Here is a 25,207-nt window from a genome sequence, read left to right on the forward strand (position 1 = left end):
ATATGTATAGAAGCTCGTCATATTCAACGTAAGAAGCACGTTATTTCATATACTTGCTTCGGGTTAAAAATAAATTGTATTCATGTAAGAGGGTGGTTTTCAAAATTATATACCCCTAATTTATTTCAAGTCAAAATCACTTTCGAAGATAGAAGTATAAAATTCAAAATTAAAGTTTAAGAATACATAATATATTATAAATGTTAGTACTTCGTTACTAGTATACTAGTACGTATATACTATATAAATAATATACTATAATTTAGTTTATAATAATGGTCAGTATCCTGATTCATCCGTGTAAAGCTACGGCGGGTTATTAATTAATCTGAATTGAAATTGTATTGATCTTTCCTTAGGTCTATCTCATTTCTTTTTGACTGTTAACTGCGTGACACGGAAATACTTATTAATTATTCAATAGGATTATGACAATTTGACATTTTTTAAATCGACGTATTTAAATATTTGGGAACTGATTTACTGAGACTAATCTTAAAATAGAAACATTTATTTTGGTACAGTAATTACCAGAACAATTTTTATTCTATTATTTATTAAGAATGCAAACATAAAATAAGTAAAAAATGAAATATTACTTTTTTTTTAAGTTTAATAACAATCATATTTAAATATTCACGTATTTTACGTTTTACGCACAAAATAAAAAGTTCTGCAAAATCGCACTTATTGTAAATTTTAAGCTTTATCTTCCAATAGACCATACATAGCTCTGCAGAGACACCATAAATAAAATAGTTAGTTTTTTAATTTAGCAGATACAATAAATAGATATTGACTGATATACCTACATGTATCATAATGCCGTCAATTTTCAAATTCGTCAAACAAATTCTTAACAAAAAGTCGCCGGAAATATTCCCCCTCAAGGCCCATCAATAACTGCTTAAATTTCCGGTTTTTTTTTAGCGAATTTATATTCTTTTTTCAATACAACTACCTACATACAATTATTTTTCATAAAGCCCGTTGTTTTTAAAAATACTTCAGTAGTCACTATCCAAATTACTATATTGAGTTCCGTTCGCTTATTTGATATATTTAACATCACTGTTCTCGAACTTTCTGTAATATTCTAGTTGTATGTCGATCATAATAGGAATATTTAAACATAATTCGGAACCTGTCTCAATACGGACAAAATATTGAAACTTTAAAACCACGTAAAGAGCCTGAATTCAAATTATTTTACATATACAAAATGTTTGTTTTATTACAAATAAAATAATTTTGAAATGTTAGGGACTTACGATATTGAATCTAAACAATGACGTCACTCGCCGCTCATCTTTCCTTTAAATTATAAGACTAGCGTATGGTAGCTTTGTGGCTTAGTATTTATTATAAGGTGAAGCAAGATGTTAGTAGTAACACCCAAAAAGAGTTTAAATTGCGTGTTATAGCTATCATGGATGTTTTAAATAACTAAATCTCGTAGTTCACGTTGAAGGAATAACTACGTGTTAAAAACAAAATCCGCAAATGTTGATATTTGCGTAATTCCTGACGGCAGCGCTTCATTGCTCTGGTTTCATCGGCTTTTCATGTCGTCTTCAATTCGAATAAATAAAAATCTGCATTTAAAAAATGCATTATATTTCGTTATGTATCGCGATCAGTGCGGTTGACATATTATTAATAAATTGTTTAATGAGCACTTAGTGAAACTTCGAACCGAGTAAAATTGAACTATCGTTTCCTAAAATGAATACGATTATCGGGTGAATAATTAAATGTAATTGATCTTTTTTTTATTGCTTAGATGGGTGAACGAGCTCACAGCCCACCTGGTGTTAAGTGGTTACTGGAGCCTTACTAAGGCCCATAGACATCTATATGGTAAATGCGCCACCCACCTTGAGATATAAGTTCTAAGATCTCTGTATAGTTACAACGGCTGCCCCACCCTTCAAACCGAAACGCATTACTGTTTCACAGCAGAAATAGGCGGGGTGGTGGTATCTACAGGCGCGGACTCACCAGACGTCCTACCACCAGTAAAAATTACGCTGAAGTAAAAACCGTAATCCAGGGTAAAAAAACATTACGCTGGATTACGGTTTCCCGGAGCAGTGGGGACTGCCGTCGGGCGTCATGTTGGGCGGCAGCATCAACATCGCTATAAATGTTCAGCGGTTATCACCTACCATCTGGTGGGCCGCTGGCATTTCTGCCTGATTATGCAAAATAAAAAACTTTTCGAAAATATATGCCCGTAAAGGTAAGAAGACGAATTTCGTATTTCAATGATTAATTTCATTGAAATGCAATCTTATTTAAGGTTAATGCTAATTTAGATTCCTAATAATCTTAGGATATAATATATGTAATCTGTCTATCCGTTATCCTTGGCTACCACGCTGGTTGTACGTCTTGTAGAATGAACATACATTTGGTTAGTTGCGAGGTTTGAAAACTTATCTTAGATTAAAGGATAGATAGGATATACAAATCTAGTTATATTCATTCGTAAATTAATTAGTAGAAAAGCGATTATTGCAGTATGCTAAACCATAATGATCGGTGTTGCCAACATTAAAATGATTAATAACAAACAGTAAAATATAACTAATGTAATAATGTAATAAATAATACATGCGTATATTTAAAATATCTTAATTAAATTATATCAATATATAAGTTAGATTCCTGAAATATTATTATGCTTGATAAGAAAAATTTAGTAAACAATTTTCAATATTGACATCCTTTTTTTCAACTGCCCATAATATATAAAATGTATGTATTGTGAATATTTTTTTGTTATAACGTGATGTATTTTCACTATCAATTTAATTATATATTATTGCACTTTCATGTTACATATTATGTGGTTGGTGTAGTTTTAAAAATTACTTTTAAGGTTGTCTTGTATTGTAGAATTAATTTTAGTTGGTAACCGATAGTGTTGTAACTATTTGTATGTTTTAAATACAATTTTTAGTAAATTCAATTTCAAATTTCTTAGTAATAATATTACAGAACAACAAAAAGAATTTTCTTATAATACAAGCAGTCTTTATAAATCGTGTTGTAATATTTTGTTTATTATGTTAACTTCGATAAATACATATATGTACTAGATTATGGTCACAGTAATTGAAACATTGAATACAAGCTTAGTAAAATTATGACATAATCAAAATAGTTCACCTAAGGAATAATTGTCTGTTATACTTATAAAGTGTTTGATTTGTTTTTGAGAAATCGTCGAGGGAGACTTGAAATTTTAATATGTACTTAAAAATGAATAGAAGAATGATACATCAAGATAGCATTTTATTTAAATTGTCTCGGTCGACACTAATATTGTCACTGTTTTTGGAGATGAAAAATATTTTTATTTTTATTTTTATTGCTTAGATTGTTGGACGAGCTCACAGCCCACCCGGTGTTAAGTGGTTACTGGAGCCCATAGACATCTACAACGTAAATGCGCCACCCACCTTGAGATATAAGCTCTAAGGTCTCAAGTATAGTTACAACGGCTGCTCCACCCTTCAAACCGAAACGCATTACTGCTTCACGGCAGAAATAGGCAGAGTGGTGGTACCTACCCGCGCGGACTCCCAAGAGATCCTACCGCCACCAATTTTAATTAACTTCCTAGCTTTTTGATTTGTGGTCCGCCCTCCTGTTACCTTTATGTCATTTCTGGTGGTTTTGTGTCGTATATATAACTATCAATATATAATTATTATAGGTATTAATTGCACAGATTAATTGCTGTGTGCTCGTCCACCCATCTAAGCAAAAAATAAATAAATTGAACCTCTTTGTTAACAAGCCTGTTTCTCCTTTCACTGTACAATGTGAGCTCATCGCCATCAATAAGATTTACAAATATTAAATTATGTACTGTAAAGTGCTATTTACATCGAACTAATAATATGTTGGAGTCCATTTTGCAAAATGAATTTCGTAAGAAACATACATTTCTGGAATATGCTCGACCACAAGGATTTTACACGTACTTAGTTCACACGGCTTCATCTATCGTTCACGCGTACACGTTAGTGACATTACCAGCGCGGTTGCCTTTGTCTCTGTCTACATAAAATAATAATTAATGTAGTCCCTGCATTATAGACATCGATGAAAAGACATCATCATCATTAGAAGACTAACTTGCAGGGGCATGCCGGTTTTATATTCTAGTAACCTCGAGGGTTTTTACTAGATTCGCTGGGTGAGTGGCAATGCCGGCAGATACGTAATATAATACATATTATTCGTGAGGGCGCCCTCAGGCTCGTATTGTACGTAGTACCTAGGACGTACCGTTTGTTATAATTTCTGTTGTGAACAATCTTTTACAGCAGCTGCAAAGATCAGATGACACTACAGGAGTTCACGCATAGTTCAGTTAAGGGATACCTACTAGTAACTGTTTTTACCATAAGTAAATAATAGTCATCTAATGTAATAATGTAATTTTTCCGACCTCGTTTTGTTTCCGGTTTTTGTAATACGGTTTTTTTTTGTAATTATGTCTTCTGGCTTCACCGATTTAGTTGTAAGCTTCACCTGTCTAATATTGTGATTGTATAGTTATTTTATTGCATAGGTAGTAGCTGCGGACCAAGCACCCGGCTAATATTGTCTCTTCTGTAATATTTAAAATTTACTCAGTTGGAAAAACAAAATTTTATTGTTTTACTTCATTTCCCTCCTCCCCGTTCCTGATACTTCATAAAATATCAATTAACATAGCAGCAGCGTGGCAGAAAATGTGAAGAAATACGCGTGCCTGTAAATCATAAGGGACGAACCATCCATAAATTTCTCACAAATTTTAGGAAAACTTCCTCGCGTCCTTGCTACAGGTTGTCACACCCCTTCTTCCCTAATGTGACTTATTAATCTTCTTAATCTTAACTTAATTTTATTTATTTTTATTAAATAATCTTTAATAAAATCGCTCTCTAAGGAGCACTCTCCGACGACTTAAACCTATTTAAACATTGACAATTCAGAACATCGTGAATTTTAGTGTCTCACTTGCATTACAACGCGGCTCTTGTATGAATGTATAATATAATATAAAGTTGAATGTAGTTGCTTAAGAGATAATTTCATAGCGAGAGTGCTAAAGTAATAATAAATTCTCAAGCACTGGTCACCATTCTCGTCGAAACCGTCGCGATGAAGGGTTTGGCGAGCATATTAACCCTCAGACACACCCACTAAGTTTCTCGCCGAGCCGTCTTAGTGAGTCGCGTTTCCGATCTGGTGGTAGATTCTGCAAGCACTGCTCTTGCTAAGGGTAGTGTTAGCAAAGAAAAAAATCCTAGTACGAGTTCTTAAATGTTTAGTTTTTTATTCACATAAATTTCCGGTTTCAGTGTTTTGAATGTTAATATGTGACGTCCCAAAGATTTTAACGCTTCTCTGCCCTTCCTCTCCCCCCTAACGAGTGACGTAATTTTTGGATGTGGACACTTGATAAAACACTACAACCTTGCTTATTTCTGGCGCAAAGTAATGCGTTCCGGTGTGAAAGGTGGAAAGGTGGTCGTAAGGTGGGTGTCTCCGGGGTTTGGTTACCGTCATAGAGCGCCATCTATTAAGTGTATAATCTATGGCGCCATCTGTTTAAGTCACATTTTGTAATTGAACAATATATAATATTATGAAGCTGTGTGTAGATCTTACAAATATATGTAACTAATTTAATTAAAATTGGACCGTGTTATTCAGTAGGTATTGATAAACAAAATTTCAACATGAAGCTGTTGAGTGTAGGTATGCGTAACTTAAATGAAATAGCGAAGATACAATACATGAGTCAATCAGGCACGTTTTCCACGCTGAGAGAATAAATTTGTGTTCAAAAACAAAATTACAAAACGTAATTGCTAATTTTATCCGGACAGGATGCGCACCCTGGCCCATTAAAGGTTTTTTTTATTGTCTTTGTAGCATACGAACATACGGCCCATCTGATGGTAAGTGGTAACCGTCGATCATGGATGTCAGCAATGCTAGCAAATACTTTGCATTTCTTAGCTTAAGGTCTCGAGCGAACACTTATCGGAGGACCACAAACATCGCGAAGCAAGCGGACGAATCAACATGAAACAAGTGAAGGCAATCGGGTTAATATGGCCCGCAATAAGCCACACCTAAGGCCGATCGCAATGACGAAATCCTATTGAAGCCCTCTACCCCACCTAGGGGCCTTAGGACCTCAAACAATTCCGACCCTTTTCTTTTTGTCCCTACCTACTCGCTGGTAGCCTAAGGGGCTATTCCAGCTATGCCCGGACGGGTAGGTGAGTTCACGGGCTCAACCTGAGAGAATTTTCTAGCACTAGCCCTAGCAAGAGCAGTGCTTCACAGAATCTACCACCGTATCGGAATCGCCACACACTAAGAAGATCCGACGAGAAACTCAGTGGGCTGTGTCTATGGGTTAGTTCGCTCGTCGAGCTCCTCGTCGTAATCGAAGAGGACGATGACCGGTACTTGTTAGACCTAAAAGCACCGAAAGTGGATCCGGGGATCCGACAAAATATGTTTTGGGCGACGGCGGCTTTGCGTTGCCCCTTGGCTTGGGTCGGTTAAGTAATTAGCGGCGGCCCCGATAAGAGAATTAACGTGTTGCGCCGCTTTGTCGTAGCAGCGTTCTGACGTTACCTTAAGATACGTATCGGTTCTAGATTTAAATCGTCATGAAGGTCTACAATCCACACGTTCGACGGTGCTCCGATGACTATTCTCTAGAAACGGGATTGGATGACCTGATGGGTGTTTATGTGCATGCGGTCCGCGTGAGCGAGCACTACACTTGCAAATACTGATTCATAACAACATTCGTGAAGCAATCGTCGGATTGGTTTCAAGGGTGGGATATCCTCAAAGGAGAACAAGGAAAGACAGTAGAAGGGGAACTTTCGTGCCATAAATGGAAAAGTACCTTATAGGTACATTGATGTGACAAGGTTAAAAAAATCAGGTGCCAAAATATCATACTTTTATTTTATAATAAAAATGGTAGTCTACGGTAGACAAACTCAAAGTTAACAATACCTACTTTCCAAAATACTTTACTTTTAGTGCTGAATGAGAAGTAAATTCAATTGTCTAACAGACGAATTGGACAGGAAATTAATTAAGATCCGTTTATTTTTATTTCACAATGAAACTGTTATAAACTTTCTTGTCGCACAATTCTCCTTATTGAATACTCAATGCGCAACGATACAAAAATGTTGTTGATTGATGCAAAAATGAAATAAAATTTTAATTAATTTAGACAAAAGCAATAGGCACGCGGACTTCTCATTAGGATCGAAGAGAATTTAACTAATAGAATTGCGCGTCCGATTTAAAGCCATATCAGAAAAGGCAACATAATATGAATACACTAATATTACGATAATAAACTTCAATACTAATGAGACTTTCCGCCACTGCATAGGCATTATTTAACTTGTAAAAATATTCTAACAATAAACATTATAATTGACTTTATCAACATCACACAGATCCAGACAAATCTGAGCACTAGCAAAATAAAATTCTTTTATTACGTCGTCACTCACTTGATGCTTAAACATTTTTTATAGAAGGTTAAAGCTAGTAATTGACTTGAATAAAAACATCGTACAAATTAAGACAAATTTGAGCACTAGCAAAATCAACTTAATATCATTTCATCGTCGCTGATTTTATTTTTATACATTCGTTGACAGGCACACAAGTGTAGACAGGCACATAAATTTTGTAAGAGTAAAAGCCTTCTGGGACTTTTAGGACAATCCAAGCAATTTCTTGATGCTTTCGTATTGACTTTTCTCGTGAACATAATATTAAATCACGCAGAATTTTTAGAAATAAGAAATCATTTTTGAGTCACTAATTTAAAAAATTAATAATACTATTTAAAAAACTACAAATATTTATGCGTCTATTTTAATATATTATTATTAATTAATAAATTAAGTATTAAAAATCATAAATTTGTTATTAATTTAAAAATCTATTTTCTTATTTTAGATAATACATTTCTAAATTCATATTATAATATTTAAACCCGCAACAACACTGCTAATTGGTTGCAGCTTACCATTCAGTTTTATTTTAATATATATAAAAAATACCGACTAAATGGAATAAAAAATGAACTCTTTATTTAAGTAAAACTTAAAAAATGTCAAACGGCTGAGCAATAATTTTCGTTATTTTGTTCTATTATTTCTTTACTTCTATGTACAATGATATTCTTCAGGACTCTATAATTTTCATCATTTCTAATACAGTACAATTCAGGTTTCGAGGTCACTCATAGACGACTAGGATTTTATGAATTGACAAAAATATTAATTTGATTTTTTAATAGCGCCAAATTACCTTCCGTTCTAAAGGTGTTTGCAAAAGAAAACAATTCTAACTTCATTTTTATAAAAAAACTTTGTAAATTGGAAGAAGGCTCAATGGAAATGAAAATAAAAGACCTAAAAATCTCAAAGATATGCAAATGGGAGAGCTGGAACTTCAGAACTGCAAACAATATTTTTTTTTTCATAAACACTGACTGGCTTCTAAATTACTAACAAATGTATTATAATCTTGGTGGCTTTCTTCAACATGAAAGTTTGACCCACCACACACCCCCCTACTACGCGAAAGTTGGACTTCTTCATCTTCTTGCCCTTATTCCTTAAAGAGTGGGGACGGCGCAGCATGATCCTTCTTTTCCATTCGTGCTTATCAAACGTTTTCTCTGCAATCACACTCTTCTCTCGAATATCCTCTTTCACAATGTCTATCAGTCTTTTTATGACGTCCTCTCGATGCCTACGTGAGGACATCACCGTCTACTTTCAGATTACTTTTCGTGTCGGTGAATGGATCGTCATTTACGAAAAACTACCTGAACAGCGCCCCTAGCGGCAAACGTAGGCAAACGTTTCAACTCCATACAAATTTGAGTTAACTTTGACGCTATCGAGAACGTTAAAAACTCGCACTAAGCACACAGTACTTTTGTTTTATAACATAATATCTACATAACAATTCTTGAGCCGCTCATAAGTAGTTACTTAACGACGAACGAATGTTTCATTCTCTTTAATTTTTAACCGAATAAGTTCAGTATTGACATTCGGTTGCCGCGTTTCATATTCGTTCATCATGAACTACATAGGTTGAGTCATAATAACACAACATGGACGATTTTAATGTAGATATCGGAATTATGTATCAATTTAATTTATTTAACAATTCGTTGCTTAAACGTTATCTTTGAACATAGTAAAATTATACTATAATTATTAATGCTAAATACGTTATATTTAATAAGAATTCGTTGTAGGGAAGCAGACAATATTATTAGAAAGTTTTCTTGTTATTTACAAACGTAGCCATTTTGGCTTCGGATCCTCATGTCTACTTGATTTTCGTCCAATTTATTCTATTTTTTCCTTGTATAAAAAGTAGAAGGCCATATTATTACAATGCTCTGGTTCGATATACTCGTATAGCATAATACCGATGGTATTATTCGTAAAACTCCTGTTATCTAAAACAGCCACAATATGTGTGTATTCATAATAATTTTCATTTTGTGATTGTAGACTTCAGAGTATGCCGCTCGTCCCGTTTACAATCCATTACAACTAACATATTCTTAACAAATAGTTACAGTTGACAGGCATTACTAGCGTTTATAATCGGTCTGTTATAATTCACATCCATTTCCAACACTAATTTTAATGTTGAAATATTATACACAGTTGAATTCTCACTATACTCTGGCATCGGTGACTGAGCTGGTACTTGCCACATTGATCACATACAAATTAACAATAATAGTAGTACAGTTGTCCTGTCTACTTTTATTTTATGGATATATATTCAGCCGTTTTCGAATTGCATTGTACACTAATTGTTTTAATATTCCTAATTAATTTAATCAGTCATTTTTTATTGCGCACCCAATACCAGTTGTTCTGAAATCACTTTTAAAAGAGATAGATAACATTAACACCGCTCATTCACTTCGGTTTATGGTAGTTACCATTGTATTGCCTACTTTATGCACTGAAAAGTGAAATAATAATATTAATAAGTTATACCACCAATAGCACATATGTACGTCAGTTAACTGTCTGACTAACATGATTTAGAACGAATAAATCCAGTAACTTATTGCTTTTTTTGTTTTTGTCATAACAAAATTGTTTTTATCATAACTAAGACTGCATATAATATTCCCTTCAACAAATAATCAAATCTCAGATAATTTTGAATTTGCCCATATTAGATACATAATATAGGATTTAAACCTTCAGGGTGTATACAACAATCAAGAGATCATAATGAGCCATTTTCCAGAATGCTTCTCTTCTTATGGTTCCTTCAACATTCCCATTTTTATTTAGCAAATAAAGCAGGTGGCAACACCTTATCTTCTATAAACAAACATTAACTTATTATATTATAATATATAGTAATTGATTTTTTTAAACTTACATGGCTGTAAGCAATAACTGCTAGTCAAAAAAATTAAAAACCAAAAAAATGAAACTAGCTTTTAATTAGGCTTGAATTGCTAAGGCACAGTCAGTTTTAAGCCTAAAAAAGGAACAGAAAGCATAAGATTATTCATAAATCATAACTGATCTGGATTGGTTCTGTTATAGGGGAATATGTTGTCTATAATAGTTATGAAATATAATATATTGAAAATAACATGCCAATATATCCATAATAGCTATTAACATTATTACTAAACCTATTGATGTATAATACTATTAATAATTTACAGAATATAGATGTATACAGTATTTACTACAAAATTAACATTTTATAGACATAGGAAAAGATCATATTTGTTCTGATAAAAGAATAACTTTCATGTTTTATATAATTTATAATAACAGTATAATAGTACTAAATTATGTTTCTATATGTTTAATTCTATATGTCTAAATCTTATATCCTTAAATTTGTACTTATCATTGCAATATTTTAGTAAAGTTTATTTAGATTTTTTTATTTCTTGTAATTATCAATTTATTTCCATTAATAACAAGCTTTTATTCAATCTATCCTTGATCATATCACAGGGGGACTTAGTTTTGAAGTCAAATGGAACAATATTAGATGTTACTTGTTCTTTCAAATAAGGCACCGGTATCGGCTTAATCCTTGCCGACACAATTTTACCAAAAGTAGAACACTTTGCTCTATGTATCATGTTATGCAGTATATAAGACATATCTCGTTTACAGGGCTGCAAATTTTGTATATTATTTTCGGGACAACTTTTATCAAAAATCTCTTCTATCGGAAAATCATCTGATTCATGAAGATAGAGTGAAGAGCTACTAGTACTTAATATATTTTCCTCAAACACTTTGTTCTCAAAGGGTGTTTCTAGTGCTGTTATTAAATCAACTGAATCATCGTTTGAATGGATTTTCAATTCATTTAGTTTAACATCTAATATCTGATTGTCTTCATACTTATGTTCTTTTGCTTTTAGCATGTTAGTTACTTGTTCAACTAAAACACTTTTTATAGGGCTTACCGACATGCTAGAGTGCGATTCAATAAATCTCTGACTGGGTGAAGAGAGCCGTGAGTCTGACATACCTTTGCGAATTCCATTATTCAGTGGTATAGGAATAGCCTTACTTGAATGTCCTTGCGGGTTGACCGATTCTGTTTCGGGTACATTTGATTGTGAAAGATGATTGTCTACGAGAGCCAACAGGGATGAGAATGAACTTGAATCATTCATTTTAATACCTTTTTAGTTCTTCAATATGAATCTTGTCACGCTATATCATCTGGCTTTTGTGATAAATCCATGTGTAAAATGCGCTATTACTGTTCAAGTTGCTGGGCTGGTTTATGTAATGATTCTTTAAATCATTATTGTACCTACTTTTCTTTGTTTCAGTTTCGTCTGTTTGTGTATGTTAGGGATGTCAAAAATATCGACACATCGACTTTCATTATGCAGCACAAATAATCGATAATATTTGTGATCTTTAGTGTTTAAATTAATTTATACAATTTTAGGCATACAAATTAATGTACACATTAGCGTATACATTAACAACAACAATCTTAATTTATATTTTTAAATATTAGCAATGGTGGAAAATCGAATTTTATTTAGGCCTAATTTTTTTTTTTTAATTGCCCATGTTGGCAGCCCAGCCTACGGCCCAACTGATGGTGAGTGGTTACCGTCACCCATGGACTACAATGCCAGGGGCAGAGCCAAGCCGCTGCCTACAATTACAAATACAAAATTTGTCTTTGTTAAAATTATTAGACTAGAGTATGTAAGCGCCTATATTTTCTTTGGAATCGCCCTGATACGTCAATTTCTTATGTACTGTAAAAATCAAAATCGAAATTTGCAAAAGACATCGATTTAATTTAATTTTGTTATCTGATGAATCTTACTTTTTAAAACATTTAATTTGTATTTCAAGATTTTTATTTTTTATTTTCCAAAGAAAATGGCCTAACTAAAAGTCTCGTAACTAGACCATGAAATCTACAAAAAAATCTACAAAGAGCATGAAACTGATACCCCCAAACTTTTGGAACAAAAGTCCGAAAGCTCGGAAGCTCCGAAAGTCACTTCACTTTTCATTTAATAAATAAGTCACCGATATTTTATTGTGAATTATGTAATTGTGCTCAATTACACACAAGTATCACACATTTGATCGCCTTTCTTGAAATGGAAAAATGAAACTACTACGTTGAATTTTTCAGATGCACATTTTGGCGGAAATTTGAAGAGCGAAAATGTATGAATTGTTTTATTTTGTCAATTGAGTGAATCTTGAGGATTCAATGTGTATTAATTATGCTTTAATAACCATTTAACAACTGTGAAAGCTTACAAATGTGGGAAAATTAAACAACGCTAGATATAACTTCTCGAGTTCTTCCAAAAATTCCACTGAAGTGTCAGTAAATAATTATCCTTTTTCAAATTTCTTGGTATGTATCAATTCTCAGGATCTAATAACATTTACCAAGAAAAAGTAATTTTGGTATGCAACTTTAACAACTTTAAAGCAATTTATATCACCTATAAGCTAGGTTTACCAAATGTATAGGCGAGCTCACGGGGCTTAGCCTGAGAGACTTTACTAACGTCTGCCCTAGCAATAGCAATACTTCGAACTGCTGAACCTCGTACGAGGTCCCCGCGCCTAGGGGGCACGCGGGGTATGTGGGACTTGATGATCTGCAAGGTGTTGGGAGCAGACCGCGGGCCCAAGGAATTTTAGGGCCCCACCCACTAAACGACTCCCCTGCACTCTTACACCTGACGTCCGATCTCCGTCCGGGGTCAAAACCCAGTAAGAGTAGGGGGGTTCCCGTGGTCAACACTACAACCAGATACGTGACGCCACCCCGAGGACGCCCAACCGACATGACTTCGAGGCGATAGTCAACGACCAACGACGTCAGTCTCCGCGGTACGGTAGCCCTACCAGGACGCCCGGGCGATGCCGCTGGTGTTCCAGAATACCCCGCTGGGCCAGAACTAGCCGGCCGGGTTGGAACTTGATACACCACCGACCGGGTTGCTCTTCCACAGTATGCTCGGCGATGACAACGACGACGAAAATGCGGACCGCATCGCAGTCCGCAGCTGCCGACGCGTCGTCCCGTCCTCCTGGTGCCAGCACGCTAGAGTGACGGTAGCGTGCAGCGCAGCCTCAACCCCCTTAGGTCGCCCCATGACCATCACCGGGAGGAGACTGCCTCCTCATAGAGGCTGAAGCTGGACAAACGCCCTCCTCCGACCCTCGGCTCGGCGGCGGTGGCACGGCGCCGAAAGTGAGGAAGAGTTCTCCCTTTCCCGTTCCGCCGCCTCCTTCTGCGAGATGATGGACTTGCAGAAGCCGAGCATCGCCTGCCAGTACTCGTCGCTGCCGAGCATCGTAGGCACGACGGTCGGAAGTGACAACTCCGGTCCTATTTTTGCAACGAGGACGCGGCGCTGCTCCGCGAAAGCGGGGCAGTACGCGTGTGCTCCGCCGTGTCCTCGTTGCAGCCACTGCAGTGGTGGCACTTCGGCGTAGGTAGACTGAAACAGCCGTATCCCGTGAGCACCTGCGTCGCTCGGAAGGTGAGATGTCCTCGGTCGCCATTCACCCAGTCCGATAGGACCGGGCGGATCGCCTCGAATGTCCAAAGTGTTTATACTTAGAACAACTCTAAAAATATTTTACTTCTTGTTGTATCTAATAATTGAGATCATGATTATGTTATATTATTCTGTTTATTTTTATCTTTACTTGATACCTCCAGTTGATCTTAACCTTTGAATTTCAAGTAATTAAGAAATAATTATTTCAAATTCTTTCAAATCAAATTATATTTATAATTATAATAATATAATTGGTTATAAATAAAGGAGCTAAAATTAAATGTTGTCCGAAAGTCTACCAAAATTGATACTTTTAAAACAGCAGAAAAGTTACATCGACATAGGTACATAGCGACATCTATAAAAGACTTATTGAGCCACCGTCTAACATCACTAATCTACTCACCATCACTAAATGTAAGATTGACATATCGACAAATTACGACCTTCGACTACGCTAGTTGAGGGGTTGGCGCATTTTGCCACAGAGAGGGTTCGACCGGTTCGTATGTTTCGTATCTTCTTGAATTCAAAAAGTTTTATTCTTAAAGAGATTGATAACTGATATGATAAAGGGCGGTACTCGCGTCATCGTAGTGTTTGTTGAATAGAAAATGCCCGGTACGAAATACAAGCAGCTGTGCAGTAAGAGCGATGTTGATGAAGACGTGTTTACTAGCAAACCCAAGTCGAAATGGGGCGATGTATGTCTCCAAAAAGGGCTCTTATCTCTGGGCCTCATCTTGCTTTATTTTTCTTTATCAATCGGCCTTACTTTCTACCAACGCTGGCTGTTAAGGGTAAGTAACTTAAAGTAATATTAGTAAACATAAAATTATTGTAAGGCGCGAAATCAACCAGAAGCAGATAAGACTAGTTCATTCTTTTGTAGTTGAAGCGGTCACTTAAGAATGACATATTCCCAGGTATACAGGATTCCCATATTACAATAATATTCTACAAACTCTCAGCCCTGAGCAATAGCATTTTTATTGGATTTTCTTTGTGTACTGGTAACACTAGGTAAGACAATATCTTGTAAAGTTTATACATCAAATAAAAAAAATAAAAAAAAAAATACACTTATAAATTATAAACTTATCTGGACATTTCACGTAAACAATGCAATAACATCACTTATGCAAATTATGTAATTTTTCAGGAGAAACATTGGAAAATTCAACATCTTATTATATCATTCTTACATAGTACTGCTAGGCTATAGAAATAAAATAATAATGTTTAAACTACAACTTTAAACTTCATCAGTAAAAGCATACATCTCGCTCGTCTCACTAATAACTATTAAAAAAATTATTTTCTCATACCCAGTCCAGTGTTAACGAAAATTGCATAAGTGACTTTATAGCACCGTATGTGCGATACATGTACCTCAATTTGAAAATGTATGTACCTCATAAAGGAAATTATATGAAACAACTACTAGTTTCATTCAATATTTTGCTAGGTTCCTTTATTTACCATTAGAGACCACTACAAACTTTATATTAATGAAGCAGTTATTATAGAGCACTTTATTTGCAACATGTTAGATCATCATCATCATCATTCCTTCCTATTACCCTCTGCTGGGGTGTAGGGCTCAAATCAATTTTTACCATTTACATCGGTCTTGGGCAGTCTGTTCTAGCTCCTCCCACATCATGCCCAAGACCTAGCTGTTCGAAGCCAAATTGTTCTGGGGCGGCGTCTCTTCCTCTTGCCAGACACTTTCCAAGTCAGTGCTCTCTTTGATAGGTGGGTATTGGGTTTTCTCAAAATGTGACCAATCCAATGCCACTTCCACAACATGTTAGATAGTTCAGAAATTATGAAACTAGATATGAATTTGTCCTTACACATAAAAATATATAACATCATTAATTTTTTTCTTTCTATAAAGTGTTAAGTAGGTGGTCTAAGTTAATACCAAAATATAGGCCTTGAATAAATTGGAATATAGTATGGTACTGTAAAAATTAAAGAGGCACTGTTCCCTTGTAATACATTTATGCAATTCAATACCATTACAGTCACAATAGTATCCTTAGCAAACAACATAATAACAATTAAATACAATAATCATAGTGATAACGAAAATCATTTAATTTATCTACTGCAATAAAATACAATAGCCTAACATGCTTCTTATCTTCAATGTCTAGTCGACAATACATATAACATACTCTGTAACACATTTTCATACTGATTAATCTCAACTATAAGTTCCTTAAATTAAATTCATCAATAGAGATTAATGTAATTTTTTCAAGATGTTGCTTTATTATTTCTGTGTAAGTATATTGGTAAGTATCAGGGGTGTTTAATAAAAAGTGATTATGCGATACATTCTCCTTGGAAAGCAAAAAAATACTGGCAGGCACGCTCCAGACATTACATATAATAGTAATAAAAAAAGCAATCATTTCTCTTTTCTTTTTAAAAATAGAAGTAATTTGTTTGCATCATGCTGGAATGTATTCTGAAAATGAACAAAAGTGAAGCAGCTTCTGGTAATAAAATATCTCTGCTTGAAAAATTTTACTACAGAGCTGGTAAATCAAAACTTGAGAGCAATATTAGGAGTTTATGCTTCTCCATTTTCTATGGCTATGAGCTGGTGAGCTGAGTTCAAGTGAGGAAATATTTCTCTTAACTACGACCCCCACATGGGATGCTCTACATCAGTAGTGACTGAACAAATGATTAATAAACTTGAAAACATTGCCTTGATGGATCATTGTGTTACTGTTAGTTTCATAGCAGAAGAAATGAAGATTTTCTTAGGAAGTCTCGATAATATTATACACAATAATTTAAGTATAAAAAAGTATCAGCACTTATATGCCTAGAATGCTTCCTGACACACAGAAACAAACGAGACTGAGAATTTCATAAAGCTATGTGCGTTTATTACAACAAGATCTTGACAAATTTTAGACTCGATCCGTAACTATGAACAAAACATGGTTTCACCATTATTACCCAGAAACAAAAAACCAGTCCAAGACTTGTAAGGGACTGTCATGCCTAACTTCGAAGAAATGTAAGGCGATTCCATCCACTGGTAAGATCATGGGCTGTTTTTTCTGGTACAGCTAAGGGGTGGTAATGATTGAATACTTTAACACATTGAGTGCCTTGTATGTCACTGGGGCCCTACGTGGCGCACTGAAGTAATTAAGTATAGTAAAAAGTAAACCTGAAAGGTGACTACTTCGAAAAATAATATAACATTTAATAAAAGAAAATTGCACTATAATTATTATATACTTTTTATTGAGCACCCCTAGTTATTTATATATAGTGATTTCATATTATGTTTGTCTATTGTAGGTATATATTTTTTGTATGTATTTTTTTTTTCATAATTAAATAATTAGCTTAAAGACTTGATCTCTTTTGATAGATTGCTGCATATTGTAAACAATAGTACACCACAACATACTGGATGCATCTTTTTCACAATTTCGTTAGATAAAAATTGTTGTCTGAAAGAGGTATCTTCGGTTTGAGGAGATTCGAAAAAGAACCAAGGTAACTGACATAGCCCAAAGGATTGCAATATGGAAGTGGTAGTGGCCACTGTACATTGCTTGTAGAACAGGTGGCAGTTGGGTGGCGATTGCGTATCGGAAGCAACGAGTAGGCCTCCCACGATAGTTGGAAGTGACGTTTTATCGAATTAGCGTAATGTATCGTACATCTAACATACAAAATTTGTAACTACATTGATTTCATATAAATTATTATTGACGTGAACACGTTAGAGACGATACACTTCCGAAGAAATATCTTTTGAAGACACAATGTGCCCTATTAGCTTATATGTAGTTTGAGAGCAATATAGGCAGTGGCTTAGTTTTGACGTCCATGGGCGACGGTAACCACTCACCATCTGGTGGGCGTATGTCTGGATATGAGGGAAATAAAAAATAATATACGTAAATGAAAACACAGTACGTGGCTTAAATCGCGAGCTTATGATGAGACCCATCGTAAAGTGCAATTTCTCAGACAAACTGATTGATAAAAACTTAAAGAGATAGTAAAAGTATAAATTTATATGTAATCTACCTATATACATAATCGTACTATGAAATTCACTGGGTATTTTGTATTTGTATCGAATGCCACTGTAACGATAAGCGCGGTGAACTGGTATAAAAAACCTTCGTCATTTTCATTCTATTATTATCGTATCGTATTTATAATATGTATACGTAATAACTATGAATTAATTGTATATGTGTTATAGTAAAATAATACAAAATAATATTTATTACGACTCGGCCTGGGTTGAATCTGTTGTAAAATAGTCGAATGGAATCGAAATTAGATTTCAGCGATGAATTTTACCGGTGGAATACTGTACAGATGTTAGTTAATTTCCATAGCGCATGAAAGATTCATTCGAACCCGAAGTGGCTTTCAATTGACCGCTGATTTAACCAGAACTCAGACCAAGGATTTGTATGATCACCCTTGTTGAAAACGAAGAATAAAAATGAAAAACCAAACTTATATTGTACATACAATCTGTAATATATTCAAGTATCTAAATATATAGTAAATACAACGTCTAAACCATTAACTATTCTAAATATATACTAAAATTAACATTTACTAAGAAATTGTAACATGTGTTACTAGTCTCTAAATTCCTTAGACATTTATGTACATACAAATTTTCACAAAAATAGGAATGGTTATTGTTTTGTTTTCTCATTGTACTGAGAAGAAGGTATCCGTAGTGTTAAGCGGCCGCCTCCTTGAAGCATGGTCTGATAGCTATCCCGCTCTACAAACCGTACAAATAACTTTGTGATAGAAAGAGACAAGGTTGTAGTGCCAATCCGTAAGTCTTCATTCGTGGATCTTCACGACGACCTGGAGCTTGACTCTGTCAGTAAGTATCTACAGTCGGCATCGCTGCGCCACTTTGAGAAGGCGGCACGACATGAGAACTCTCTTGTCATGGCCACTGGAAACTACATACCCGATCCTGTAGACCGAATGGTAAACTGTCGACGTCGCCCAAAGCACGTCATTACGGATCCTCCTGATCCATTAACGGTGCTTTTAGGCACAAGCACCGGCACCGGCACCGTCGAAACCGCGCTTGCGATGAAAGGCTCGACGAGCGAATTAATCCATAGACACAGCCCACTGACTTTCTCGCCGGATCTTCTCAGTGGGTCGCATTTCCGATCCGGTGGTAGATTCTGCAAAGCACTGCTCTTGCTAGGTTCAGTGTTAGCAACACTCCGGTTTGAGCCCCGTGAGCTCACCTACATACGTTAGGGCGAAGCTGAAATAGCCTCTCAATGCTATCAGCATAGGTAAGATAAAAAAAAAAGTCTTCATACTACCGGTATTCAAGATAGGAATCACACTTTTACAATCATACTATAAGTTATTTTGGAATTTCCATAAATACATTGATTGCATTGCATAACACTGAATAAGTGAACTTCAATTAGTAAAAGTGTAGTATGATGAAATCATATTGGTCTAGTTAATGAATTACTGTTTTTAGGACTTCAAATACCCATTGACGGTGGTGATGTACCACTTGGTTGTGAAGTGGTTGCTGTCTGTGCTAGTGCGTTCCGTGCTATACTGCATCACGAAGACCCCCCAGCTGGTGTTGCCTCTCGGGACTTGCATCCGGTCCGTGGCGCCGACCGGCCTGTCCAGCGGCATCGACGTGGGTTTCTCGAATTGGGGCCTGGAGCTCGTCACCATATCGCTGTACACAATGACGAAATCGACAACGATCATTTTCATTCTCGGCTTCGCGATAATTCTCGGTTTGGAAAAGAAGGTATGTTTGATTAGCTGTGTGTTGCTTGATTTAATTTTGTGTGTATTGTTTACCTACTTAATAAGTGTACATAAAACATGAGCGAGAAGAAACTTTCAGGTCCTAATTTGATAATTCATTTCGGTTTTCCGTTTCCACCTAGAGCAGCGGTCGAGGAACCGGGCTAAATAACCCCAAATGGGGTAAAAAGAAATTTTGGGGGTAAAAATGAAATTTTTGTGAGTAAAAAGTATATAATTATTGAAGTGAAACTTCCTTAGAATCGTTGTGATTTCAAACTCGATGAAACGAAACGAAAAAATAAGCCCAATAAAAGCGACTTTTTTCCCGAAAAAAATAATTTAAATTAAAAATTATTTTTTAGGGGGGCTATATATAAAATTTAAACTAGTTTTTTCGTCTAATAATACAAGATATCATATGAATGATAAAATAACAAGAAATTATCATTTACTTATATTTTCTGTGGGGGCGATTTTTTTTTCCACAACTTAATCTTATATTACTATTATTACCGTTATGTATTACTGGGTATTACATTGATAAATTTAATAAATGATGTTTAAATTAAGTTTTTAGTTATTGTTTTCTTTTCAAAATTATCATGGAGGCTATAATATGAAAGATGCTAAAAAGAAGCGATTTCGCTTGTTTTGTTCCTAGCCATGGGTAATATCAACTTACACAAAAATATTTTGGGGTAATATTTAAAAAAGTTCCCCGACCGCTGACCTAGAGCACTATATGAAAAATGAAAAGTTTTTTTTTTCGTCAAACTAGGTTGATTAACGGTATTTTTTATTAGCTCAGACGAGAAAAGAAGGTCACCATAAACCTGAAATTCAGTTGCTGAAGTTCATACAGGCAGAGAGTGTGTTGGGCCGTCACATCTCAACCCGGCAAAACCGATGTCCTTAGCTCCGGCCTTCAGACGCTTGATAGCCTTGCCACTTCCACCGCAAACCTCAGGGTGGGCGCCGACATTAAATTTGACATGTCTTTATATTTTGATAACAACATAACGGCTGGCATATACACAGCTATACCGCAAGGACATAAAAAAAACTGGATAAAATACAAATTGAACTGTAAAATTAATGCTAATAATGCCTGGTTATGAGTTTGGAATCTGTAGTCTTCAATTTAGCCATTTGACTGACTGTTTTTCAACAACCTTCGGATACGATTGGTCAGCCACCTTAGCACGTTTTCCGGTAACGCGACGATGCGGTAGAAGCGGCCTTAGATCATTTGCGCCAATCGTTTTTGCTTAACGTTGTTATTGTTTTCGATACTCGAGTATCAACTATACTTTTTGTGCCCACTGAGTTTCTCGCCGGATCTTCTCAGTGGGTCGCGATTCTGTGCCGGTGGTAGATTCTGCGAAGCACTGCTCTTGCTAGGGCTAGTATTAGCAAATTCACTCAGGTTGAGTCCGTGAGCTTTCCTACCCTTCCGGGCATAGCTGGAGTAGCCCTTTAGACTACCAGCGAATAGGCAGGGCAAAAAATCTTACTTACGTAACTCGATGGCGTAAGAGTTTACAGTTTACGATTTACTGATCTGTCAAGTATATCTGGAGGGGTACGTTGATCGAAGCAGATCTTCCACGCGGCCTTTGAAAAAAAGGAATATTATTAGTTTCAGAATTACAAAATATCATTTCTTGTCCCAAACGGTTTTTAAATGCTAAGGAACCGTTCATAAAATATGTAACGAAAAATTTCGCTTGTCCAATATTGAAATTCTCAGCAGATTTTCATAAATATATTGTTTACTTGTAAGCAAGTTATTAGCCTTTGGTTCCTGCAATGGCACATACTTCGTTCGAATAGTATGCTTCTGGCTGAACCTCGCAAAAGTGAATTAGCAGCTTCAAAGGGCCAACACTTTTTTAAATCCTAACCTAACTCGACATAAATGGCGTTAAAAAAAATTCGAGATATTTTCATCCGAAACAAATAACACTAGTAATTTTATGATTATTTCAAAAAACAAGCGAAATTTTATTGAAGCCATATTCGCTTTTGATTAATATAATAATTGCGTGTTCAACTTAGCTAGTCACGTTGAACTCGCAACAATTAATTTAATCAAGACTTTGTAGTTCTTCTCTTGTGTAACGATCGAAGTGCGAGCAGTACACAGAATTTAATTAAATCGCGTCGCCAAGTTGCCGTTGTAAAACTTAAATTTACCTAGTACTAGCAACCTGCCCTCGCTTCGCTTCGGAAACTGTAATTTATTATTAATTTCTCCACTATTTAATGGATGTTATTATACATATAAACCTTTCTCTTCAATCACTCTATCTATTAAAAAAAACCGCATCAAAATCCGTTGCGTAGTTTTAAAGATTTAAGCATACATAGGGACAGACAGATATAGGGACAGAGAAAGCGACTTTGTTTTATACTATGTAGTGATACTGATTTCGTTATTGTTGCTATTGATCAAACTCTAGCTACTCGTTTGCCTTCGTCGAAGACGATACTTTCGTGTTTAATTAATCAAGCGCGCGAGCAACAGGAAATTAGTTTTATCGTGTAATTATTTTTTTCTTTGAAACCATAGAGATGAGGAAATATCAGGTAGTCTAGCTGGTATCAGAAGCGTTCAGTGTGCTTAGTGCGAGTTTTTTAACGTTCTCGATAGCGTAAACGTTAACTCCATTTAGTATGCAGTTGGAACAGCGCCCCGAGCGGCGAACGTAGGCTTTTTTTTATTGCCCTTGTAGGCAGACGAGCATACGGCCCACCTGATGGTGAGTGGTTACCGTCGTCCATGGACTTCAGCAATGCCAGGGGCAGAGCCAAGCCGCTGCCTACCGTAAACGCAACGCAAACGATCAATTCCATATAAATATGAGTTAACTTTCACGCTATCGAGAACGTTAAAAAACTCGCACTAAGCACGCTGGAGAAACTTTTGAAGTTACTTAAAGACTGGACCACGCTCCTTTATTATGTCAGATTTACCTTTGCAGATGATTGAGGTCATGATTCCGTTGTTACTCTGTCTGTTTTTTTGGTCATTGAATAGCTTTGTTCCTAGTACAATTTAGTTATAGGTGCAGTAAGTAGGTTTATTAAAATTAGTTATGTATGTGAAAATATATTAATTATGTTTTCTATTTATTTATTAACATCGCCTTTAATATTTATAATTCGAGTACTAATTTAAATAAGTTATATGAATAGGTATTATGATGAAGACCATACCAAATAATTTACCAAATATTTCCACTATCAACAAATTCATGTTGATAGTGGAACAACAAGTGGTGCAAATACATATTAAATAAAAATGTTAAGTAAGTATAAAATGTATCTAACGTTATCTTATGAACTGGGGCTATTTGTAATGCCACACGGCCAATTTCAGGCCTAACTTGCTTGTCAGTTATTGTAGTCTACGAACGTTTTTCCTGGTGGAAGCTTGCTAGACGCTTTAACACATAGACTTTATGTCCCTAGATAAATAGCTGCATCATTAAATGTGTCTTTCACGTCTCATAGTTTCATCAATCTAGTATTGGGCCTTCACTATTAGCGTCATAAAACTCATTCTATGGGTTTCTTATCCACTATCTTTATCTATATTTAAATACACAAGTGAAATACCATTACGAGATCTCCGCACTAAGAACGGCTTTATGAAATTCTCCATATCCATTCGTATCCTTATATCATCACATATATAAAGCAATGCAAAACATAGGAAAAGATACCATGCCAGTGATTGGTAGTCTATGGGTCAGTGAGACAAGCTACTTTTTATCCCGGGCAAAAGCAATGTTTTTTATTAGATCTGGTTTTCCAGCCTGGCATCACACGACAGACATGCATGATAAAATTGACGCACAGAAAACAACAAATGTCTCATAAATACTAATAAACGAATATTGAGATAAACATCCCTTAGATTCCCCCTTAGATTCAGTGTGACAAAACTTAATCTAATTTAAGTTGTCTCGACAAACGATTTATTGGTAAAATAATTCAGCTGTTGTCGATTTTGAGATTTTCTTGTGGCATTTAGATTTTAACTAAACTATTATTCTATTTAATTAAATTTTATCTGACGAAACTATGAAAAGAATGACTGAAGGATCTAAAATAACCGGGAACATGAATGTGTTCAATACGTCTGATTATTGAAAAATAAAACACGAAATTGAACTAAAATACTTTTTAATCGTGCCCCATCTCTAAAAACCGAAAAAATCCATACTTCATAATTCTTTTACGGGGCTAGGAATAGTTCATAATATTTTCACGGTAACAGCTTTGAGATTCATTATTGATGAAGGAACATGGCATGTGTTTTGGCAAGGTGTTTGCGTCATAACACTCTCTGTAGAATGACACTCTTGTGCTTGAATACATTCGATTTGATTAATGTGGGCGTAAATTCTTATGCGATTACTTCCCCTTCGAGAAATTTAAATCTGAATCATCGAACACGCCAATCAAATTTAACCGCTCTAACGATTTCATTATGTACTATATTTGTTATAACAGAAACAGTATAAGTTTTGAATGAAAAATAAAAAAGGACAAAAACAAAATTGATTTCAAACTTTTAAGTGAAAATTAATCGACACCTAAACTTCAATTTACAATTACTAATGACAGCCAGTGATTATTTTTTTAATAATAGAATAAAATTATTAATACTATTTGTCAATTTTGGAAGGACAGAAGAGTATTGTTCTGTTTCTACGCGTGCTTATTCCAATAAGTTTATAGATTTGCTGCATAAAAACTACATTTGTTGGAACCGTTTTTTGATATATGTATAGAAATCCTCATTTATTGGTCACAGAATATGGGAATCATTAATCTGTGTTATTGAAAAAAAGAATTGGAACATCATTATTATATCTACGTATGTTGCTCATTGACAGTCAAAGTGACAAGCTAGAGTTACGTCACGTTAGGTATTTGCGGCACAAGAAGTCGATGGAAGTGTCGACAACTTAATTTAAACTACAGGTACATTATTTTCGTGGTCCCGACGTCGTCTGTGAAGTTTTAATTAAGCCTATGACGCGCGATAACCGAAGAAACCATTAAATCTACAGCTTAATGTTTTCTGTAGCACTCGCAAATAAGTAGATAAAGTTATTGGTGGTAGGACCTCTTGTGAGTCCGCACGGGTAGGTACCACCGCCCTGCCTATTTCTGCCGTGAAGCAGTAATGCATTTCGGTTTGAA

At 35.3% G+C, this 25,207-nt stretch overlaps 2 protein-coding genes across 2 annotated transcripts in view; one reads left to right on the top strand and one right to left on the bottom strand.

Annotated features, from left to right (window-relative positions):
• Positions 1–6,980: 6,980 nt before the first annotated feature.
• LOC114245698 (uncharacterized) lies at positions 6,981–11,967 on the bottom strand. The gene has a single exon (XM_028177967.2). The coding sequence runs from the start codon at positions 11,771–11,773 to the stop codon at positions 11,039–11,041; it is 735 nt and encodes a 244-aa protein (XP_028033768.2). The 5' UTR covers positions 11,774–11,967; the 3' UTR covers positions 6,981–11,038.
• A 2,605-nt stretch (positions 11,968–14,572) lies between these two features.
• LOC114246909 (solute carrier family 35 member H1) overlaps positions 14,573–25,207 on the top strand; it is a 28,198-nt gene continuing 17,563 nt past the window's right edge. The window contains exons 1-2 of the mRNA XM_028179649.2: positions 14,573–14,961; positions 19,701–19,988. Of these exons, the coding sequence (XP_028035450.2) occupies positions 14,776–14,961; positions 19,701–19,988 (474 nt within the window). The 5' untranslated portion in view covers positions 14,573–14,775. The remainder of the gene's footprint in view (positions 14,962–19,700; positions 19,989–25,207) is intronic.

This window comes from Bombyx mandarina, chromosome 01 (assembly GCF_030267445.1).
Source record: "Bombyx mandarina strain Sakado chromosome 01, ASM3026744v2".
Lineage (NCBI taxonomy): Eukaryota > Metazoa > Arthropoda > Insecta > Lepidoptera > Bombycidae > Bombyx > Bombyx mandarina.